This window comes from Oryzias latipes, chromosome 9, assembly GCF_053564925.1.
Source record: "Oryzias latipes strain Hd-rR chromosome 9, Olatipes_Hd-rR_3.1".
Taxonomy (NCBI): Eukaryota; Metazoa; Chordata; class Actinopteri; order Beloniformes; family Adrianichthyidae; genus Oryzias; species Oryzias latipes.
Genome location: NC_136245.1, coordinates 2,385,360 through 2,405,418, shown reverse-complemented (window position 1 = coordinate 2,405,418; position 20,059 = coordinate 2,385,360). Strand labels below are relative to the sequence as shown.

Below are 20,059 nucleotides of genomic sequence, written 5' to 3'. Positions count from 1 at the left end.
GAACATTGTTCCAAACACTAGTTGTGGGTTTGTTTTTGTTTGCACTGGAACAACACAAACGGAAAAATCCAACATGACGAATTCAAACAGAAATAAAAAAACAGGCGAGACAAAATTACATGTCAAAATAGCAAGAAATGGCTTTTCAAGCCTCCTTTACCTTATGTTCAGACACACCTGTGGAAGGTAACAACTGGGGGCGTTGTAGTAACCACACCTGAAACCAGTTATAAAGGGAAGATGGAGGATGTGCGTCGTCTCACCGAGCACGGAGAAAAAGTGTACAGTCTCTGTTGAAAACATGACGTAGCTCTGGGGCTCACCTCCCTGTAGATGTGGTGTGGATAGAGCAGCGAAACCGAAAAATGGAGGATCTGCAGCGGTTTGCAAAACACCAGCTGACCTGAAGAAACGGCTTCATGGTTACAGGAAGCAACTGCTTTCACTTATGGAGGGTGCACTTAAATGGGTATAACCAGTAGATTATTATTACACCTTTGATTTCTGTGTGAGTTTCTGTCAAGTTAGACTTTTCCTTTGGATTTTTGTTCCAGTTTAAACAAAAACAAACTTGTGGGAACCAAAAGATCCTGACATAAATGTGAGAGCGCTGAGTAGTTTAGCTGTGAATATTGGATCAAAGATTATGTCCTCATGATCTGTAAAAAACCAAAAACATCTGAGTTTATTGTTTTTATAAATGCATCATCAAATTCTGTTAATGTGCCTTCAATAATGAACATTTTTATAGAATAAAATGGAGCCTTATTCCACCTGGAAACATTTTCCTAGAACATGCACAAAGGTCAATACAGTGGTCCCTCATTAATTGTGGGAGTTACATTTTAATAGATGGAATGAAGTAGGATTATAAACTCACCGCCCACTTTATTAGGTACGCCTGTCCAAATGCTGGTTAACACAAATTTTGAAACAGCCAATTGTTTGGTAGCAACTCAGTGCATGTAGTCATGCGGACATGGTCCAGACGATCTGCTGCAGTTTAAACCAGCATCAGAATGATGAAGAAAGGTGACTGAAGTGACTTTGAACACGGTTGTTGGTTCCAGGCGGGCTGCTCTGAGGATTTCAGAAACTGCTGATCTACTGGGATTTTCACCCACAACCATCTCTAGGGTTTACAGAGAATGGTCCAAAAAGAGAAAATATCCAGAGAGCAGCAGTTCTGTGGTCAGAAATGTCTTGTTGATGTCGGAGAAGAATGACCAGACTGGTTCCAGCTGATAGAAAGAGAACAGGAACTCAAAGAGCCACTGGTTCCAACCGAGGTCTGCAGAAGAGCATCTCTGAAAGAACAACACGTCCAACCTGGAGGCAGATGGACCACAGCAGCAGAAGACCACACCGGGTACCACTGCTGTCAGCTAAGAACAGGAACCTGAGGCTACAATTCACACAGACTCACCAAAACTGGACCATAGAAGATGGAAAAACGTTGTCTGGTCTGATGAGTCTCCATTTCTGCTGCCACATTCAGATGGTAGGGTCAGAACAACATGAAATCATGGATCCAGCCTACCTTTTATCAACGGTTCAGGCTGGTGGAGGTGGTGTCATGGTGTGGGGGATATTTTCTTTGCACACTTTGGTCCTTAGTCCCAGGTGAGCATGGTTCCAACACCACAGCCTACCTGAGTATTGTAGCTGACCATGTCCGTCCCTTTCTGACCACAGTGGACCATCTTCTGATGGCTACTTCCAGCAGGATAAGGCTCCATGTCATCAAGCTGGAATCATCTCAGACTGGCTTCTAGAACATGACCATGAGTTCTCTGGACTCAAACGACCTCCACAGTCACCAGAACCCAGTAGAGAACTTTTGGGATGTGGTGGAACGGGAGACCAGCATCATGGATGTTCAGCAGACAAATCTGCAGCAACTGTGTGATGCTATCATGTCAACATGGACCAAACCCTCTGAGGAATGTTTCCAGAACCTTGTTGAATCGATGCCACCAAGGATTAGGCTGTTCTGAAGGCTAAAGGGGATCCAACCCGGTACCAGCAAGGTGTACCTATAAAGTGGCCAGAGAGTGCAGAGGCTTCTAGGCTGTAAACTCCTGACTACACACTTTATACACTTTTCTCAGACAGACATGAACATTTTCACGTTTCTTTCTTATTTAAACTCTTAAAGTTCAAACCATCATAGAGAAATTAGTCATTTGGTAGAGAATAAAAACAGGAGCAATCATGTTTGGATCAGTCGAACAGAAAACATTGGTCTTTGTCTAGATACAGTTCAGATGTGTGCCATCCGCTGGGATAACTGTGTGCTGGCTGTGCGTTCAGGTGATGGGCCATCACAATGCCCACCTGGACCCTCTGGGAATCAGCTGTGTGAACTTTGACGATGCTCCCGTCAATTCCGGCTTCCAGGACGTCGGTGAGAACGTCGGAACCGATCCAACACGAACATCATTAACGTTGCTTTTTCCACCCACCCACCCACTTGCCCTCTTCCGTCATTCCTCTCCTGTTCTCTCCTCCTTTTTTCCTCTTCTTTCGAACTAAATCCTTCTTCCTCCGTAACTCCCCTCATCTCATTTTGCTTCTCATCTGCTCGGCTCTGCTCCCTCTGCATTCCCCTCATCTCCTCCCCTTCCTCCCCCGGGTGGGCTCTCTGCTGTTGTCGCCCCCTGTAGATCCGAGGGCACCATGTGGCCCAGTTGGACCCGCTCGGCATCTTGGACGCTGATCTGGACTCGTGTGTCCCCACTGACATAATCACCTCCTCCGACAAGCTGGGTGAGGAGAAACGCACCTCCCCTTTTGTTCTGTGCTGTAGTGCCTTGCAGCGTAGTGACTCTGGTCCTCAGTTTGGCGGTTCTGGTGCTGGATTTGAACCCTCCTGTGTTTGTGCTCGTCCAGCTGAAGCTTTCCTGAACATTCCCACGTACAGCTCTAGCTTCAGCCTCTTTTCAGTCAAACTTCTGTCTGAAGGGGGATTTGAACCCGTCATGAATGCGCTTTTATTAACAATGAAGGCTTTAAAAATACTATTTAACCCTTGTGCTATCCTAGGCACTTTAACGTTGGGAGTGGGGTCATCTAGACCCACTAGACAGTGCTCTGAACCTTTTTTCTTCAATGATTTGTGATCTCCACTGGTGTCCATGGATTACATGAAATCTTTCCACCTTTATCCACCTTTGTCATGGTAGGGAGAACACCTCAATGCATGCAGGGTTAAGGTTTTTCATCTTACTCTACAGTACCTTTAGTTGTCTTAAGTATGGAAGATGAAATGATTTGGTAATAATTAACATGTCTTAATGGCTGCACAGACGTTCTTCAGTACTCCATTGATTCCAGTGGAAAGAGGACATTTTTACCGCTCTACAGCCATTACGTACATTTTCCTCATTTTCCACATTTGAAATGTTGGTCTTTTGTGATCCATGCTTGATAAACGTTATTCATACGCGTTTCTTGTGTTCGTCAGTCGTCTATTTGCGCAGAGATGTCCGTCCAGAGTTTCAGCTTATGGGTTTTTAAGTGAATTTGGTTTTGAGCTGAAATTTTTACGTAGCCTATATGCAGCTATTACATAAATCTTGTTCTATTGGGCATGATTTTTTGCGAGATGCATACGCAAATGTGTGTCTTCCCACGACCGTTCCACGTTTGTCTACCAGACTTTTCACCCATTAGCCACCGATGTATAACTTTTAGATCACATATACGGCGCACTTATCATGTTCAAATTACGTCACTGATGCACAAATCACTAATAAATTGCACATAAACAGCACAATTATCACGCACGTTGATTTACGTGTGCTTTGCATGGTTTAGTCGTGCTTCTTCCGTGGTTTTTAACGTGGTTCATTCCTGATAAGTCTGAAAATTTCACGGCAAGACCACAACTTTTTCACTTTTTCCACGTACCTATGACCCATTAATAGGTTCCAATGTGTGACACGCCTTTCAATGAACATAAGTTCTTTAACCCCACTTCTTTGTTGTTTTTTTTTTAAGATTTTCCCTTTTCTGTTTGTATTATTTTCAAGCTAAGGCGGTTTATGCTGCCCTTGTGTCCATAGCTTTGCCTGTATATATTTTACTATTAACACTAAAGCTTTATTTTTCTGCTTCTCGTCGATGGTTTGTGTTGGGTTCATTTAGGAACAGTTTTTATGTCTCTGTCTGTCAGAAGGGTCAGACTTTCTTTGTGTACTTAGTGCTCACAATTGGATGGTCACATCGTGCCGGAAGACCGTTTAATGCGGTTTTGATCAGAAGTTGAAAACCAAGTAATAAATCAACTTCAACACATATTTTAATTCAATTTTACTTTTATAGCCCAATATCACTACAGTTATCTCAATGGGCTTCACACCGGTAATTTTACAAAACATCAAATGTTGTAAAATACAAAAGCTGATGGCTAAACCAAACAGACTGAACCAAACTGGGCATGCCCGCCCTAACACACTCTTACATTTTATAGATACTAAATCAAGCTATTGAAAGGAAAAACACATTTTCTTGTGTTTTCACAACAGGCTCTTGTGATTTTTGAACAAATATTACAGGTGTTAACGTTTAGAGCTTTCAGATGTCTAACTCTTCTCCAATAAGTAAATGTTTTTTCTTCTGTAGTACAAATAAAAATCCCAAAGTGCTGCACAATTGTAAAAACCCTTCAAATCACAGCCAGACATCATAAATATATCGCAGACTAAAAACACAAAAGGCTACATCAGATGAACTGAAAGCTCTACTGAATAAAACGTCTTGCTCTGACCTTTAAAAACAGTCAAGGCGTCAATCTGTCGTGATGGCAAAGGGATGGCGTTCCAAAGACGAGGAGCGACGGCCTTAAAGGCAAGGCGTCCTCTGGTTTCAAAGCAGCTTTAGGGGACTGGTTTGAAGAGTAGAGGGTTAAAGGTCAGCAATGTACACAGAGGTTTGTTCATGTATAAGTACAAGTCTAAAGTCAGTTCTAGAACAACGTGAAAAAGACCTTAAAGGAATCCTGTGCTTATTGGCTCCTGTTAAATGCTTTTAGCGGAGGTTTGAACAAGTTTCAGATGTTTTAAAGAGCTTTTAATTTAAAGAAGAATAAATAAAAGCATGAATTACCAGCTCACGGTCAGGTGTAGATGAGAAGTTTTGTAATTTTGCCACATTTCTCTGGCCGTTTTGGTGTCCTTCCAAAGAGAGAGGTTCGTCAAACACCCCTATGGTTTCTGGCACTCGACCGTACAGAGGAGCTCAGAGAGCTCAAGGGTTGAGAGGTTTGTTCTTCCGCTTGAAGCTGACATTACAGAACACTAGAGGGCGTTTCCGTGAAACATAATGTTGTTGACGCTGTGACTCGCCCTTGTTCAAGTCAACTTTTGATTAGTGTTTAAATCCCTCCTTAAAGTGGGCGTGGTTGTGGTGTTACTTCACACAAAAGTTCTTTCCTGCACCACCTCTGACTAGATCTTTAGTTACTACAGCTTTGAGGACATTGAGTGGATAGCAGTGCTGCTGCTTGGTTTCTAGGTTTCTTTTAAAGAAAGAGCTCCATCTCTGTTTTGGAAGTAAATTTCTTCTGTTCCCGTTCTCCAGAATATAAAGCAGACATGCTTGAAAACTGCAGAGTTCTATAAATGTATGACACGTCCAAATGGAAACGTGAACCAGAGGAGCTTATGGTAATGTGGTAACATTTGTAATAGTTTGATAAAGATGGTTGTTTTTGTGGCACTAACGGTTTGTGCGTTCATCTGCTTGGCACCGGCGATGGAGCTGAAGCATTATGAATGTCCATCAGGAGTTGGATGGAGAAACCGAGGCCGACTGTGCATCATGATGACTCTGTGTGCATGTGTGAGGTTTGTGGTGAAAATGCTGACTCGACATTCTCAGAAGTCAGTCTGGATCCTGCTGCCAAAGCGGGAGGCGTTGTACTCTGAAACCTCCTGTTAGGGGCGTGTCTGTGTGAAACCGTGGTGTTTCAGTTCAGCATGGCGTTGATGCGTCTTTGTCCACCACTCCAGTCTGGAATCAGAGCCAAAGGTCTCCTTGAATCTCAGGAACTAGAGGGTGGTGAACACGAGACGCTGATGATGCTGCTGTGTTAAACAGGGCAGGGGTCACTAACGTCATCTGGATGTTTCTCTCCTTTGGTGCTCCCCGCCCCCCCTCCAGACCTGGCTGTGTTCAAGGAGAGGCTGAGAATCCTCACGGTTGGAGGTACGAGAAGCAGCGCTGCTCTGAAGCTCGTGTTTAGTTTGCTGTAGCTGTTCTGCTGAGGTTCTGGATGACCCGACCCGTACCCTGCTGCCTGCAGGTTCAGGCCCAGCCTGCAGACACCAGGCTGTCGTCCTGAGCTCCTGCCTGCTGTGCTGTAGACGGAGGAGGCCACGCAGCATGTGGTTCAGTTCATTTGTGCAGCGGTGGGGGCCTGAACCTGCTGCACCTGCTGTTTCTGGATATAACTCAGTCTGAACCGTAAAGAAGTTCAGAAAAGTGATGCCTTCTCCGTGTCTTTAGCTGCTTCTCTGCTTCTCTTACAGTCCCGTTCTGTGCAAAAGTCTGTAGACCCTCCCCTCTTTTTTTAGAGTAGAAGGCCCTCCCCTCGGTAGTCATGAAGTGTGCTTGTGAGTTGACACCCACCCACCACATATCTAGTTGGGAAAACATTTATCACCACAGGGGAAAACGCATCACAAGACTCACAGTTCGGATCGTGTCCGTTTTTTTGATCAGTACAAAGGAGGAAAAAAACGGACAAACTGACCTTTGACCGGGTTGAGTATCTGGAGCATCACGTTTGCGGGGTCGATTAAATGCTCAAAGTGGCCAAAAAAAGAGGACGATCATGTGAATCTATTTTTGTTAAAAAGGAATGCTGTTCCACGAGAGAATTTTACAAGAAACTGAAGATTTCCTTCAACGGTGTGTTGTCCTGTCTTCAGAGAACAGCACCAACAAGTCAACGGAAACTTTGTCAATCTCTACAATGCTTTCACATACATAGAAATAGAAATTCCGTTTCTCTTCAAACTCCAGTCTAACGGGGAATCATCTTTAAATTACAGAATAAGACAAACAATCAAGGTGGCTATAAAGTCACTGAATATAAAATGACTGTAAAAATTAGAAAAAGGCGACGCGATGTGAGAAACACTGCATAAAACAACATAATTTCAGTTTCCCAGTAACAGTTTAAGTCAACATAACTTAAATTATACACCAAATGACCCTCGTCTACATACATGCAGAAAGAGTGCCTGACGCCATCTGTCAAGCAAGGTGGGGGTATGTAATGGTCTGGGGTGCTGCTAAGGTGGGAGATTTGTTCTGAGTTAAGGGAGTTTAAAGAAGGAAGGCTATCACTCCATTCTGCCATCCCATGCCACAGCCTGTGGACAGCGCTTGGTTGAAGCCAGTTTTTTTGGGGGGGGAGGGGGATGACCCAGAGCACACCTCCAAATCATGCAAGAGAAGAAGAAGCAGCAGGTATTCTGTCTGTAATGGAGTGGCCAGCGCAGTCGCCACATCTGTTGTAAATGCTAAATGGCTTTTTCTACCGTCCTCAAAGGCCCAAAGCGCCGCTGCCGAACACTGGCGCCAACCCCACCAGCAAGGTGGCGTTCAGTGTCTTGCCCAAGGACACTTTGACACATGGGCGGCAAGCCGGGTATTGAACTTGCGAAGTAAAATTTCTCCAGATTACCTTCAACAAATTATTAGCCAGAACGCCAAAGGTCTGCGATGCTGGAATTACTGCAAATGGAGGAATTTACATGAGTAACAGTTGTTTGCAAGCAGACACATTTTCTTTTTTAGTTGTTCATAAGACCTCGGCTGCTGGTGGATGTGCTCTGTGGCAGCAGGAGATGGGCCGTCTGGGCTCCACGAGCCGTGATGTCTGCTCCTCTGAGCCCAGCAGGTCCAAACCCTCCACTGCTGTTGGTAATCATGAAGAGATCAATCTCTGAACTCTGCCGGGAACATTTACGCTCCAACACCTCCAGGGCTCCAGACTAACTTTGTTCACTAGGAGCACAGTGGCCCCCAACTGAAAATTTTAGGGGCACAACCAGAAAATTTAGGGGCGCATACCGTAAATCAACATGCTAACCCAATCTACTAATTTCCACTGTATTACTAATACTTTAATAATAGATGCAGAGATTACAATGTGCTGTTTCAAATTCAGTGTCACATTTTATTCTGCACTTTTGAAGATGCAACGAGGTAAACTGACAAAAGCATCACTGTCATGACAGTACAAATAGTAAAGAAAACAGATGGAAATGTATGTTGGTGACACCAAATAAGTGCAGCCAAGATGCACAATAAGCGTGTTTTAGATCACCCAGGTGGACGCAACGCTGCACAGATCACCTGGTTTGAGACGTATATTTTTGTTTTTGCTCCAACATCTCCTGTCAATCATCACAAAAATATCGCGGGAAAGGGGTGGGAGCAAGACCCCAACCTGAGCGAACGCAGCTGGAAATTTAGTACTGCACTGACTGAAAGCTGCCCTACAGACTACAAAACAATGCATTATGGGACATGTGTGCTGATGGTTTTTGTAGTTCACTGATCAATCAAAATAATTTAAAATACCAATTGATTAAAAAAAAGGCTACATACATTACAAAACATTCAAATAAATATAAAATATATAATAACACAGATCATACTGAGGGAGAGAGGAATATTAAAACTAAATTGAATGTTAAGGACAACTCCCATTTCCTGTTGTCCTTCATTCGCCTTCACCCCCCCCCCCCCCCCCCCAGCACGGATGTATTTAGAAAATTACGAGCGAATAGATACGTTCTAAAGGAAAGTAAGGAATTCCTTAATGTGGTCCGGGGAGGGGGCTGTCAGGCTTCCTGCTTTCAAACCCTGTCATTGTCACGCCCCCCAAGAGTCATTTACCCCACTGTGATTGGTTGGTCAGCTCCGCGCACGACAATGAAAAAGTGTCTTTCATACAAACTGGAGGGCCGCATTAAAATTGAACTTTCATATTAAGGCGGGGACCGCAAAATATCATCTTGGAGGCCGCGAGTTTGAGACCCCTGCTGTACACTCTGGCCCTGGTACACTAGCCGCAGGTCTGAAGAACGAATCAATAGTTCGCTTGCCCATAGCTCAGACGCACATATCAGGTTGTGATGATATTTGACTCAGTTTCCTTCCCACAGATGTTTACGCGCGCGCGAATATCTCTAGGCCCCGCCCCCTCCACGCATTTTAGCCACTCACAGTGGCTTTCCCTATTCTTCTCACACGCAGTGGCCGCCTCACACACAGGTATCACGCGAGTGTGTGCTCGCGTTTGATGAATATGTGCACGAGTGTGTGTGTGTCTGCCTGCGTGCGTGTGCGCTCGCGTCTCATTGATTATTTCATTGATCATTGACGTGCCCCTTCTACGTTTGATGTATTAAAAATACGAAGGGTGGGGGAGGCAAATTTACTGGTAGCACATGTGCGAATGGATGTAAAATTTAGTCGCACACTCTCAAATTTTGGTCGCAAAATGCAACCAATTGGTCGCAGTCTGGAGCCCTGACCTCAAAGAAACCGGTTTGTCTTCCTCCAGGAGCAGGCGAGGTTTTCCTTAAGAGTGGTGGTACTTCAGACAATATGACATAAGTAAAGTTAAAAGCAGACATCCAAGTCAAGTATTGACTCAAATAAGAGGCAGAGGTTTGAAAAAGGATCTGATTATTCCTGTTAAAGAGCCCATATCCTGCTTTTCTAAAGCCTTTCAGAGTAAACTAGATCCACATATAGGATAATAAATTACCTTTGGCGCACTAAAGCCATTATTTTGTGAATTAAGTTATTTTCGCACTCGTTTTTGTACCCAGAAGTAAGACGACTCGATTTCTGAGGCTCCGCCTCTCTCTCCTTGTGGGTGCCGCCCATTTCATGACGTCATCCTAGAGTCGGCCTCTGCAGCGTTTCTGCATTTCTCCAACAAAAACTAACATCCAAACTTTTCCAAAGATGGATGTGCAGATTGTTTCTAGCAAAGGAAAGCATTTAGCCGATCACCGCTAGCTCCACTGAGAAAGTGGGCGTGTATGTTAGCCTGGGGGCGGAGCTGGCACTACAGACTCTTCCTGCCCTCACTTTGTGATGTCACAATGTGAGGACCTGCTCCTTTTTGTGGATTGGGAGGGGCTCAGAGTAGGTTTTTAGAGGAGTATTCAGAGATGCATGGATGGTTTCAAAATACGGCTTTGGGATTGTGTTTGAGAGGAATGAAAATGATAAAACACTTTCATGCCCTTTGATGTGAAGAATTATTAATAAAACATCCTTTTCAGACCTATAGGCTCTAAGAGAGACATTAATTATATTACCAGAAAGACATCAGATGTTAAAAAAATAAAATCCTAGTTTATTTCTTAAATCTCTATTTGGCAGCAAACTCTGACAATGACTGAGGCCTGTGAAGCAGAGCTTTAGTGCAGGGAGAAGATCAGATATTTGTGGTCATGGAAACAGGGCTCCATCCTTTTCTGATCACCAATGAGGGACCAGCTGACCATGTGGTCAGATACGGTTCCATCCCCTCTGAGAATGAAACCTTGGTCTCCGAATGAAACTATGCAGCAGAGATGTTTCTACGCAGCGTGGAAGATGTAATTGTGTGTCTGGGAGAAGCGCAGTTGTGTATATTCTGAGTTTGTGGCTGCAGATGTCTGTTGTTGTACAAACACACAGAAGCTGCAGTGATTCCAGCAGATTCTTTATAGAAGCAGCGCTGCCAGTTTGAAGCTGTGAAAACCGTTTGTCTCAGCAGATTTAAGAACTTTCCTCCTTCTGCTCATCGTCTGGTGGAAGGAGAGGAAAATTAACTTGAAGCTGCGCCCTGATTAGCGTCCTGCCTCGGCTTTTACACGAGCTCTGATTGGTCAAGCCTGCTGTCAATCAACCTAGCTGAAGGAAACGAACCCCGCCCTCCTCTCTTCATCGTAACTCCTCCTCCCTGACTGCTCCTCAGCAGGTCAAATAATTCATTGACCTGCTGGAGCTCATGAGCTGATCCATGCTGATCCCTCTGAACTTCCTGCTCCTCTGGAGCAAGGGGGCGGAGTCAGGGCACAGGGGGGAAAGGCCGGCCTTCATCTGTGCTTCCTGGTGTTTTTTAAAGCATAACTGCAGCAAAGCAGACTTTTGGGACTGTAAAGAGTCTGAACACTAGAGGGCGTTACAGCCTTTGTGGTGGAGCACTGTATTTGGAATGAGTCCCTGAAATGTTTCTCCATTATTGAGCAGATTTGTATCAGTCAGTCATCAATCAGTTTTCATTTACAAGATAAGTTTGACTTGAATACTTTTAATTTCCTAAGAATTTTTTTTTCTTTTTTCACATGTTTGTGCAGCAAAAAACGATTCATGAAAAAACCTACTTTATTTTCTGTGCAGAAATAATCCGATTTGAAAAAATGTTTTAACTGAGAGCAGCAGATCAGCTTCTTCTTCAAACTGGCTCCTCCTCCTCTTCCTCCTCCTGCATGTTTCATTCCTTTTTCACGGCGAGCTGCTCGTTTTCACGCATTCTCACGGTTTCTCCATCTGCTTCCACATCTTGAAATGTTCATTCACTCCCTTCTTTTTTTGTCTCCCTCTTTGCCACCTCCCTGCTGCGTCGCTATGCATGATGGGATGCGTAGGCTTCTACGGCCTGAATGAGTCGGACCTGGATAAGGTGTTCCGGCTGCCCACCACCACCTTCATCGGCGGCTCGGAGACGGCGCTGCCGCTGAAGGAGATCATCCGCCGCCTGGAGGTAAACGAAGAGCACAGGAGCAACATGAACTCTGCTGGAGGGGACCCTAACAAAGACACACGATTGATTAATTTTTTCATTTTAGATATTTTTATTGAACAATAAGATGAGGGAGGCAGGGTTCAAGGTTGGGCCAAAGAAGTCAAATAAAGAGAGCAAAACAAGACCTAACTATCATTACTAAAACAAAGGCTGACGGCTCTTCTGATCTTTATTTGGAACACTAAACTTCAAAGGGTCTGTACCGTATTCTGGTGTTCATTACTCAGTAAAGACAACCTCAAGGAGGAATTTAAACCATTCACACATCTGAGTATTCCTCCTACCGATCCACAAAAACAAGTGGGTTCTCACATTGTGACATCACAAAGTGAGGACCCGCCCCTTCCAGGAAGAGTCTGTACTGCCAGCCCCGCCCCCATTAGCTGCAATGGAACAGTATCAGTAGAAACTCTTCCAACCTGGTCGTTTCCGTCAAACTCGCGTCCCCCACATCAGAGGGACTCGACCTTTTCCAGGCTTTATGTCCGACAAGATTCTTACCCACCGGCCGGTACGAGGCTGGGATGGGACTATTGAGGTTTATTTTGTTTTTTTAAGTCTCCTCTTTGTTTTCCGTTTATTTTTGAGGTTGATTTTTACCTTATTGTTCTGTAAATTATCTGCTGATAGTTTAACCTTTATTGGATGTTATAGATTTTTCCATAACTGTCAACTTTTAGAGTGTGGTAAATAAAATACTCAAGTGGAAGGCTCTTCTTCTGTTTCTCACTGGATCCTCCCAAATACATTTATTCATTGTATTTTCTAGCTTGGACGTTTCGATTTAGTGGTCTAAACTAGACCTGCATCAAAAACGAGTCGCATGTGGTGGAGAACCTTATAGTTTTCCAAAATAAATCTTCCTTCAGAATCGGATTTGAAATGAAACAGAAAAACGTAGGTCGTGTTTTTTCCTTGCAGCCTGGTACCAACTGTCCCAGGCGCCGGTACCAGTCCACGGCCCGGCCATTGGGGACAACGGACCTAGAGGCTTTCTCAGGAGATTTACACCGTAGATTTAAAATGACCAGAGTGGATCTCTTTGCGGCAGTTCTTTTTGTTTGGGCTTCTGCTGTCTCTTTGGAAGCTGAAAGCCGTTCTCCTGTCGGGGAAGATAATTCAGAAAACTCGATGCTAAAAAGGATTTGTTGTTTTACTGATCTGCTGGTGTTTGGGTCTGTGCGTCTTTGTGCAGATGGCGTACTGTCAGCACATTGGCGTGGAGTTCATGTTCATCAACGACCTGGACCAGTGTCAGTGGATCAGGCAGAAGTTCGAGACTCCTGGAGTGATGCAGTTCACGCCGGAGGAGAAGAGGACGCTGCTGGCCCGCATGATCCGCTCCACCAGGTCGGTTTTGGAGGCCCAACGGACCACGGGCCAGTGCACCATCACCTGGGTGTCATCGGCCTGTGTGTGCCTGCAGGTTTGAGGAGTTTCTTCAGAAGAAGTGGTCCGCGGAGAAACGCTTCGGACTGGAGGGATGCGAGTCCCTGATCCCGTCTCTGAAAACCATCATCGATAAGTCCTCGGAGAACGGCGTGGAGAACGTCATCATGGGCATGCCGCACAGGTGAGCAAACCCCGGAATGTAATGAGGGAAGGAGGAGGAACACGTGGACGTTGATTCCCATCCCCTCTCTAATGTCATCATTTCAGTATCCGCTGGTTTGAAGTATTTAAGGGGTCAAACAGAACTTTACGAGTCCATTCAGAATAACAAGTATTTCTACTCGACACGACTGTCGACGCGACTTTGTTCCTGTTTTTATTTTAAACCTTTTAAGTGACTTTCTTTCAACAACAGATGCATTTTCTGAAATTCTGGAAACTGACGTTAGGCACAGATTGTTTTTGCTTCATTATTAGCTAATGCTGCAGCCAGTGACTCCGCCCCTCCCACAGACTGCAGCTGCAGGCAGAGCAGACGCATCGACTGCACCGTTGAGCGGACTTAACTATTTAGTTTGTCTAAAACCTTTTTATTTACCTTGATCTTGGTAAAGCAGATGTTTTTCTACAGTCCAGCCCAAAGAAAAGCTCTTCATATCATTACTGTAGAAATTTCACATTTTTTTTTTCCTCTTTTCTTTATTTTGCACATTTCTTTTGCACATCTCTTTACCTGCACTGTTATGTAAATAGCTCTTTAAATTATACCACATTTTCCTTGTTCTCTTTTTTATTTTTATTTATATTATATTATTCTTACTCTTTTTTTCCTGTCAGTTGTTATGGTAACGAACAAATTTCCCACGTGTGGGATCAATAAAGTATTTCTGATTCTGATTCTGATTCTGATTCTGACATAGAATTGTTATACAAACATGCTGCACTGGTATGTTTTTTATTTGCATTTTCAGCTTTCAGAATTTTGTCATTTTTCGTGTTTCGTACCTTTGATTATAAAATAGTTTTTAGATTAGCCGCATGTGTTGCAACAGTAGAATGTAATAGAGCATCCAGCTTCATTCACACTAAACTATTTTGATTAATTTAGTTTATTTTAGGAATTAAACTCAACAATTTTAAAATCAAATCTAAAATAAAACAAAGTTTTTTTATTCAATCTAGTTGACAATTTAGCATTAAATATAGGACTTAATTTGAAAAGAGCAGTTATCTCACTTCATTTGACGCCTTCGTCACATAATTTTGCATCTTTGAAATCAGGTTGAGCATATTTAGAATAAATAAATGCCTTTTTCTTTTGTTGTTGACCAGCATGCAGCTGGTTTTCCTGTTTGCCAGCCGAGTCTTTCCTCCTGTGTTTGAACTTCACCTCCCCGCTGAAAATCCTCAGCGTTCTCACGTCTCTCCAGGAAACCAAAGTCTCATTTTTTCTGTCTGTGTGTTTAGGGGTCGTCTCAACGTCTTGGCAAACGTGATCCGTAAAGAGTTGGAGCAGATTTTCTGTCAGTTCGACTCCAAGCTGGAGGCTGCTGATGAGGTACAGAGGTGGAGGCTCCTCGATGCTCGTCTGATGAAACGTTCACATGGTTTCAGTCTAACTGCCGCTAAACGCCGTTTTCTGCTTGAAGACACAAAAACACATCTGTGCTCAGAGTCTTGTTCTCCCACCAAAGTCTCAAACATCACAGCAGTGAGGGTTCACCTCACTTCAGTTCCTCTCCACTTCCTTGTTCTCTTCTGAGAGGAACGGCACAAACCACCCAAATTCCAGGTTCCATTCGGGTGCAAATAAAACATGTTTTTAACCAAAACCTGTTTTGATTTTGGGGAAATTTGACCCTTCAAACCATCAAAACTATGTTAAACCAATGAAAACATGGAGTTTGAAGCATCGGATCACCTCGGTTTACGTGGGTCTTCTGAGCTGAAGGAGCTGCTGGACGTTCCTCTTCCTCACCGCCCGTCTGCCGTCTGCAGGGCTCCGGAGATGTGAAGTACCACCTGGGAATGTACCATCGCCGCATCAACCGCGTGACGGACCGGAACATCACCTTATCTCTGGTGGCAAACCCGTCCCACCTGGAGGCCGTGGACCCCGTGGTTCAGGGCAAAACCAAAGCCGAGCAGTTCTACTGCGGAGACAACGACGGGAAACGGGTAAATAGAGCAGACACGTGCACGTTAACATTGGGAGTGGGGTCATCTGGACCCCGCAAGATAGCACAAGGGTTAATAAATAAAATAGCACATGACGCCATTACGGCTTTTCGAAAAAAAAATTCTGCTATGCTTAAAAGGAAGTAATTATTCACAGTTTGGATTTTACTGGCAGTTTTGTTCCGGTAAATTTTTCTTCGCACGAAACTCCTGACGCTGCGATCCGCCCGGCGCCGTTTCCCCCGTCAGTCCTGCTGAAGTTCCTTCAGGCAGTGCAGGGTTTACAGCATGAAAGGCATCTCTAACATTCGATTCTCTCCGTCGTTTTCAGAAGAACGTTTACTCTTCAATCAGAATATTATCTAAACATAAATGTGAATCTTTTCATTTTTCAAGTCCGGCAGAGCATTTCATGCATGAAGCTGTTTGACATGTTGTGGATGTGTTTTTACCTTTTGTGTGTCCATTTCACCGTCAGAATGAGGCAGTCGTTGAGCGTCACAAACGTTGCTAAACCTTCATGACTCTGCAGGGAAGCAGCGTCTCTGCTGACCAAGTTCTGAAATTAACAATTGGGAGTTTCTATAAAAAAAAAAAAAACTAATTTATATATGTTGGGACTTCCTCTCTGCTTGTGTTCAGCATATCCTTTTATGAGACTAAGCTTTTATTCTGTGTCAAATGATGCCATCGTGTGGCCGGTAGATTTTTTTATTTCATTTTAATCTCGGCCGGTGAGTCAGAACTGGACTTTCAGCGGCTGCTGCCGGAACGCTTCTCCACGAGTGTGTTTGTGTTTGCAGGTGATGTCCATCCTGCTCCACGGAGACGCTGCCTTTGCAGGTCAGGGAATCGTTTACGAGACCTTTCACCTGTCCGACCTGCCTTCCTACACCACGCACGGCACCGTGCACGTGGTCGTCAACAACCAGGTAACCAGACGAAGCAAAGCCAGGTTTTCCCCCCGCCTGTTCTTTTGTAAGCGTCCTGCTTTTGCAGATCGGCTTCACCACAGACCCCCGCATGGCGCGCTCCTCCCCCTATCCCACCGATGTCGCCCGGGTCGTCAACGCCCCCATCTTCCACGTCAACGCCGACGACCCAGAGGCCGTCATCTATGTCTGCAAGGTGGCCGCCGAGTGGAGAGCCACGTTTCACAAAGACGTGGTGGTGGACCTGGTGAGTGACGACTGCACTGAAACCATCGCTGCAGACCGAAAAATCAGAAAGATCTCCTCCAAAAAGGGCCTCTTGTGCAGTTTTGTTGGACATAAACGTCCTACACCAGGGATGGGCAACTCCAGGCCTCGAGGGCCGGTGTGGTTTCCAGAAATCCAAGGCCTACACATGACCGATTATCTGCTTCAGGCGTGTCCAGCCGATTAGAACACGCCAGAGCAGGGCATGTTGGAAAACAGTGCAGTTGCACATCCCTGCACTTTAAAAAGAGGTGGCCTAAAAATACGAGAAGAACCCTAACCTTAAAAAGAAAATCACTGGAAAGTAGTAAACCTGTCTTTGGAGAAAATCCGTAGTACTTAACAAGAAATCTAGAAACAAGGAGTTCCACACAAAAATGAGCTAAAACGCTGGCTGTTGGAGGGAATTACCGCCTTTTTTGGACTCTAAGACACCGGCTGTTGTTGAGCAAATTAAAAAATTCATGAGCTGTTGTTTATTTTTTAATAAATCACACAAACCACTCTGGAGGATAAGAAATACCGCTGGGAAAACGGGAAAAAACGGTGACTCTGAAGATTACGGTACAGTAAACCCTTGTTTTTCGCGGGGGTTACGTTCCAAAAAGAACCCGTGATAGGCAAAATCCGTGAAGTAGAAACCTTTACTTTTTTAACAATTATTATACAATTAAATACTCTATTACACATTGAAAAGAAAGAACAAACCATTTTACAGGCTCAAGCTTTTTTTTTCACCAATAAAAGTACTTTAGAAGCGTTTTTTGCAATAAATAACTTCTGTACTGTACTGTCAAATAATAATTTGAATCATTCATGTGAACAGAAGACTTCAAATTGCGTAGATTAGCCCCGCCCACCGCGACCCGACGAATTGGATTAAACGGGAGAAAATTTAAAATGATCATGAAAAAAACACAAAGTACAGTCGGACCAATAGTGACTCGGGTGTATTTCACTGCTCTTCAGACTGAGCCGCTGCATCCTGTTTTCACCTTTTGAAGCCCGCGGTGCAGCTGTCTTTGTTCAGGAGAAGAACATAATGATTGACAGTTGTTGTCGCTCTTTTTTCTATGGGTTTTAGAGAAACTTGAAATTGCAAGATGATTTGCACGTACGTGTTGTAAATTTGGCAAGCTGTTTTACGTACGTGTACATATTAAACTGCAACGTTATTGACGCACAGGTGGAGAAGAAGCGGAGTGACTCTTTAGCCAATCAGAATGCAGAACACAATGCACGATGCAAATCCGTGAAGTAGTGAAACCGTGAAAAGTAAACCATGTTATAGAGAGGGATCACTGTACTTCAAATCGATGTCATACCACCAACAACACATATTTGTTTTGCTAGTGACATAAACTAGTGTGATAAGCAGGAATGATTCATTTTAAAAGAAAACAATGAGAATACCGTCTTAGCTAAATAAATCTTGAAAATCTGAACTAGCACTTATTCTGTGAACATGAATCTAGATTTAAAAAAAAAAAATGTTAAAACTTTGAGAATTAATGTGGCTTCTCCACATTATGAGGTTATTCTTTTTAATAAAATACATTCAGACGTCTTATGAACACTTCTAATTAAGGTAATTTGGTTTTGTTTTATTGCCAAGAGTATAAAGCAAAATGAATTTGACTCATTTTAGTCAAATGTTTTTGTTTCTAGAATTCAGCTCTTAATGAGACACTTTTTCTGAAACGTGCTGATTATGAGAAAAGCGTGGAAAGCTGTAGAGCAAAAATAAGTTAAAACATCTACACACCTGTAAAATGTCTTGAATGTCAAAAAAATTATATATAAATATAAATTTCTGCAGGGATCAAATCGTTTAGAGTGTAAAGAAACAATCTGAAGTTTTGAGATTCAGTTTGAATCAAAGCTCTACATCTCTAGCAGCTCTTTCTGACACTGAGATGTTCTCCGAATGCTGAAGAACATGTGAAGAACACGCATGTTCTTTTGTTCAGCCGTGTCCTTTTCCCCCACGAAGCTTTCGTTCAGAAACCCGGTTTCCATCTCGGTGTTTGTTGCTGTTCTATAGAAGACGGATCCTCTTGACTTGGATCTGTTCCGGCCTGGCTTTAGGCAGAACAGCAGGACTTGGCGTGACCGCCGTGCACGTGTGCTTGTGTGCAGGTCTGCTACCGCCGGATGGGTCACAATGAGATGGACGAGCCCATGTTCACCCAGCCGCTCATGTACAAGCAGATCAAGAAGCAGAAGCCGGTCCTGCACAAGTACGCCGAGAAGCTGATCGCAGAGGGAGTCGTGAGCAGACAGGAGTACGAGGTAACCCCAGCAGAACCTGACTGCCATGTCGGAGCTCACCTTTAAAACCCTGCACTGCCCCCCCGGGGGAGGGGGGGCCTTCACTGCCACAGAAGCACCAAATACACCAGTTTAGGGGTAAAGACAAAACAGTCATTCCTGACGTTTATTTCCAAATCTAGAGCAGCAACCAGAGATATTTTCTCTGTTTCAAGAAACAGAAACCATCTTGGTGGGTTTTAAAGCCCCCCCCCCCCAGTGAAAATGACGTTTTTGGTGACTTTAACATGTTCTTGTGGCATTTGTCTGACGTGGCACATATAGAAACCAAATTAGGATTACAATGGCATTTCTGAGTATTTCTTTATTCAAATCGTTGAGAATCAGGAGCAGAAAAATATTCCCGTTTAAATAAAAAGCATATATTTGTTACGTAGAAACTACAACCGGCAGGTAACGAGCTTCCTGCTCCGCCCCTTTCTGATCATCCACTGTCAGACAAACAGATCCATGAACGTCTTTGTTTTCCTGGTCTGAGCTGGAATCTGGATCAGAACTGGACGGCTGGACAGCTACGAGGGGGTGTGACAAAGGGATGATGGGAAATGAGCCCAGGCTTACTGCTCCCCATCTGTCCCACCCACAACTGTGATCTAGAAAATGACACAGGGTTGGGGTTTTTTAATATTTTGGCTAAAAGCAGCAGAATTATAATTAAAAGACTGGGAACGCTTTGAAAACTGATCAGAAGATGATCGGAGTGGGACTTGAAATAAGACTGTAGATAAATTAAACCTGATCCTTTAAAAAAGCTCATCAGACGGGAATTGGATGTGCAGAAGTCAGCACGTTCACTCACTTCCACCTTCAAAAGACCCACCAGAGACCCAGTAAAGGCTTCACAGCTCTGTCTGTTCTTCTGTGTGCAGGAGGAAATCTCAAAGTACGATAAAATCTGCGAGGAGGCGTACGCTCGCTCCAAAGACGAGAAGATCCTCCACATCAAGCATTGGCTGGACTCGCCCTGGCCCGGTGAGTCGGGGAGGCTCGGTGGAGCCGGGTTGGCTCTAAAAGCGATGCAGAGAAATCCTCTGTTGGTAAAGCTCAGAGTGCAGAGGAGGCTAGAATGAAGGCTCTGAAGTCAAACATGAACAGTACTGCAGACGTTTCCACGCGCTCAGAAACCGAT

General features: G+C 44.1%; 1 protein-coding gene across 3 annotated transcripts in view; it reads left to right on the top strand.

Moving 5' to 3' along the window:
• ogdha (oxoglutarate dehydrogenase a) overlaps positions 1 to 20,059 on the top strand; it is a 33,758-nt gene that overhangs the window by 7,671 nt on the left and 6,028 nt on the right. The window contains exons 4-13 of one of the 3 annotated variants that reach the window (XM_023958850.2): positions 2,667 to 2,769; positions 11,673 to 11,788; positions 13,026 to 13,180; positions 13,257 to 13,403; positions 14,690 to 14,780; positions 15,221 to 15,400; positions 16,204 to 16,332; positions 16,400 to 16,579; positions 18,739 to 18,891; positions 19,800 to 19,902. In XM_023958850.2, coding sequence (XP_023814618.1) covers positions 2,667 to 2,769; positions 11,673 to 11,788; positions 13,026 to 13,180; positions 13,257 to 13,403; positions 14,690 to 14,780; positions 15,221 to 15,400; positions 16,204 to 16,332; positions 16,400 to 16,579; positions 18,739 to 18,891; positions 19,800 to 19,902 — 1,357 coding nt within the window. Of the gene's footprint in view, positions 1 to 2,313; positions 2,408 to 2,666; positions 2,770 to 6,170; positions 6,211 to 11,672; positions 11,789 to 13,025; positions 13,181 to 13,256; positions 13,404 to 14,689; positions 14,781 to 15,220; positions 15,401 to 16,203; positions 16,333 to 16,399; positions 16,580 to 18,738; positions 18,892 to 19,799; positions 19,903 to 20,059 lie in introns of those variants that run through there. The other 2 variants (XM_023958851.2, XM_078952431.1) reach the window with 2 other exon arrangements.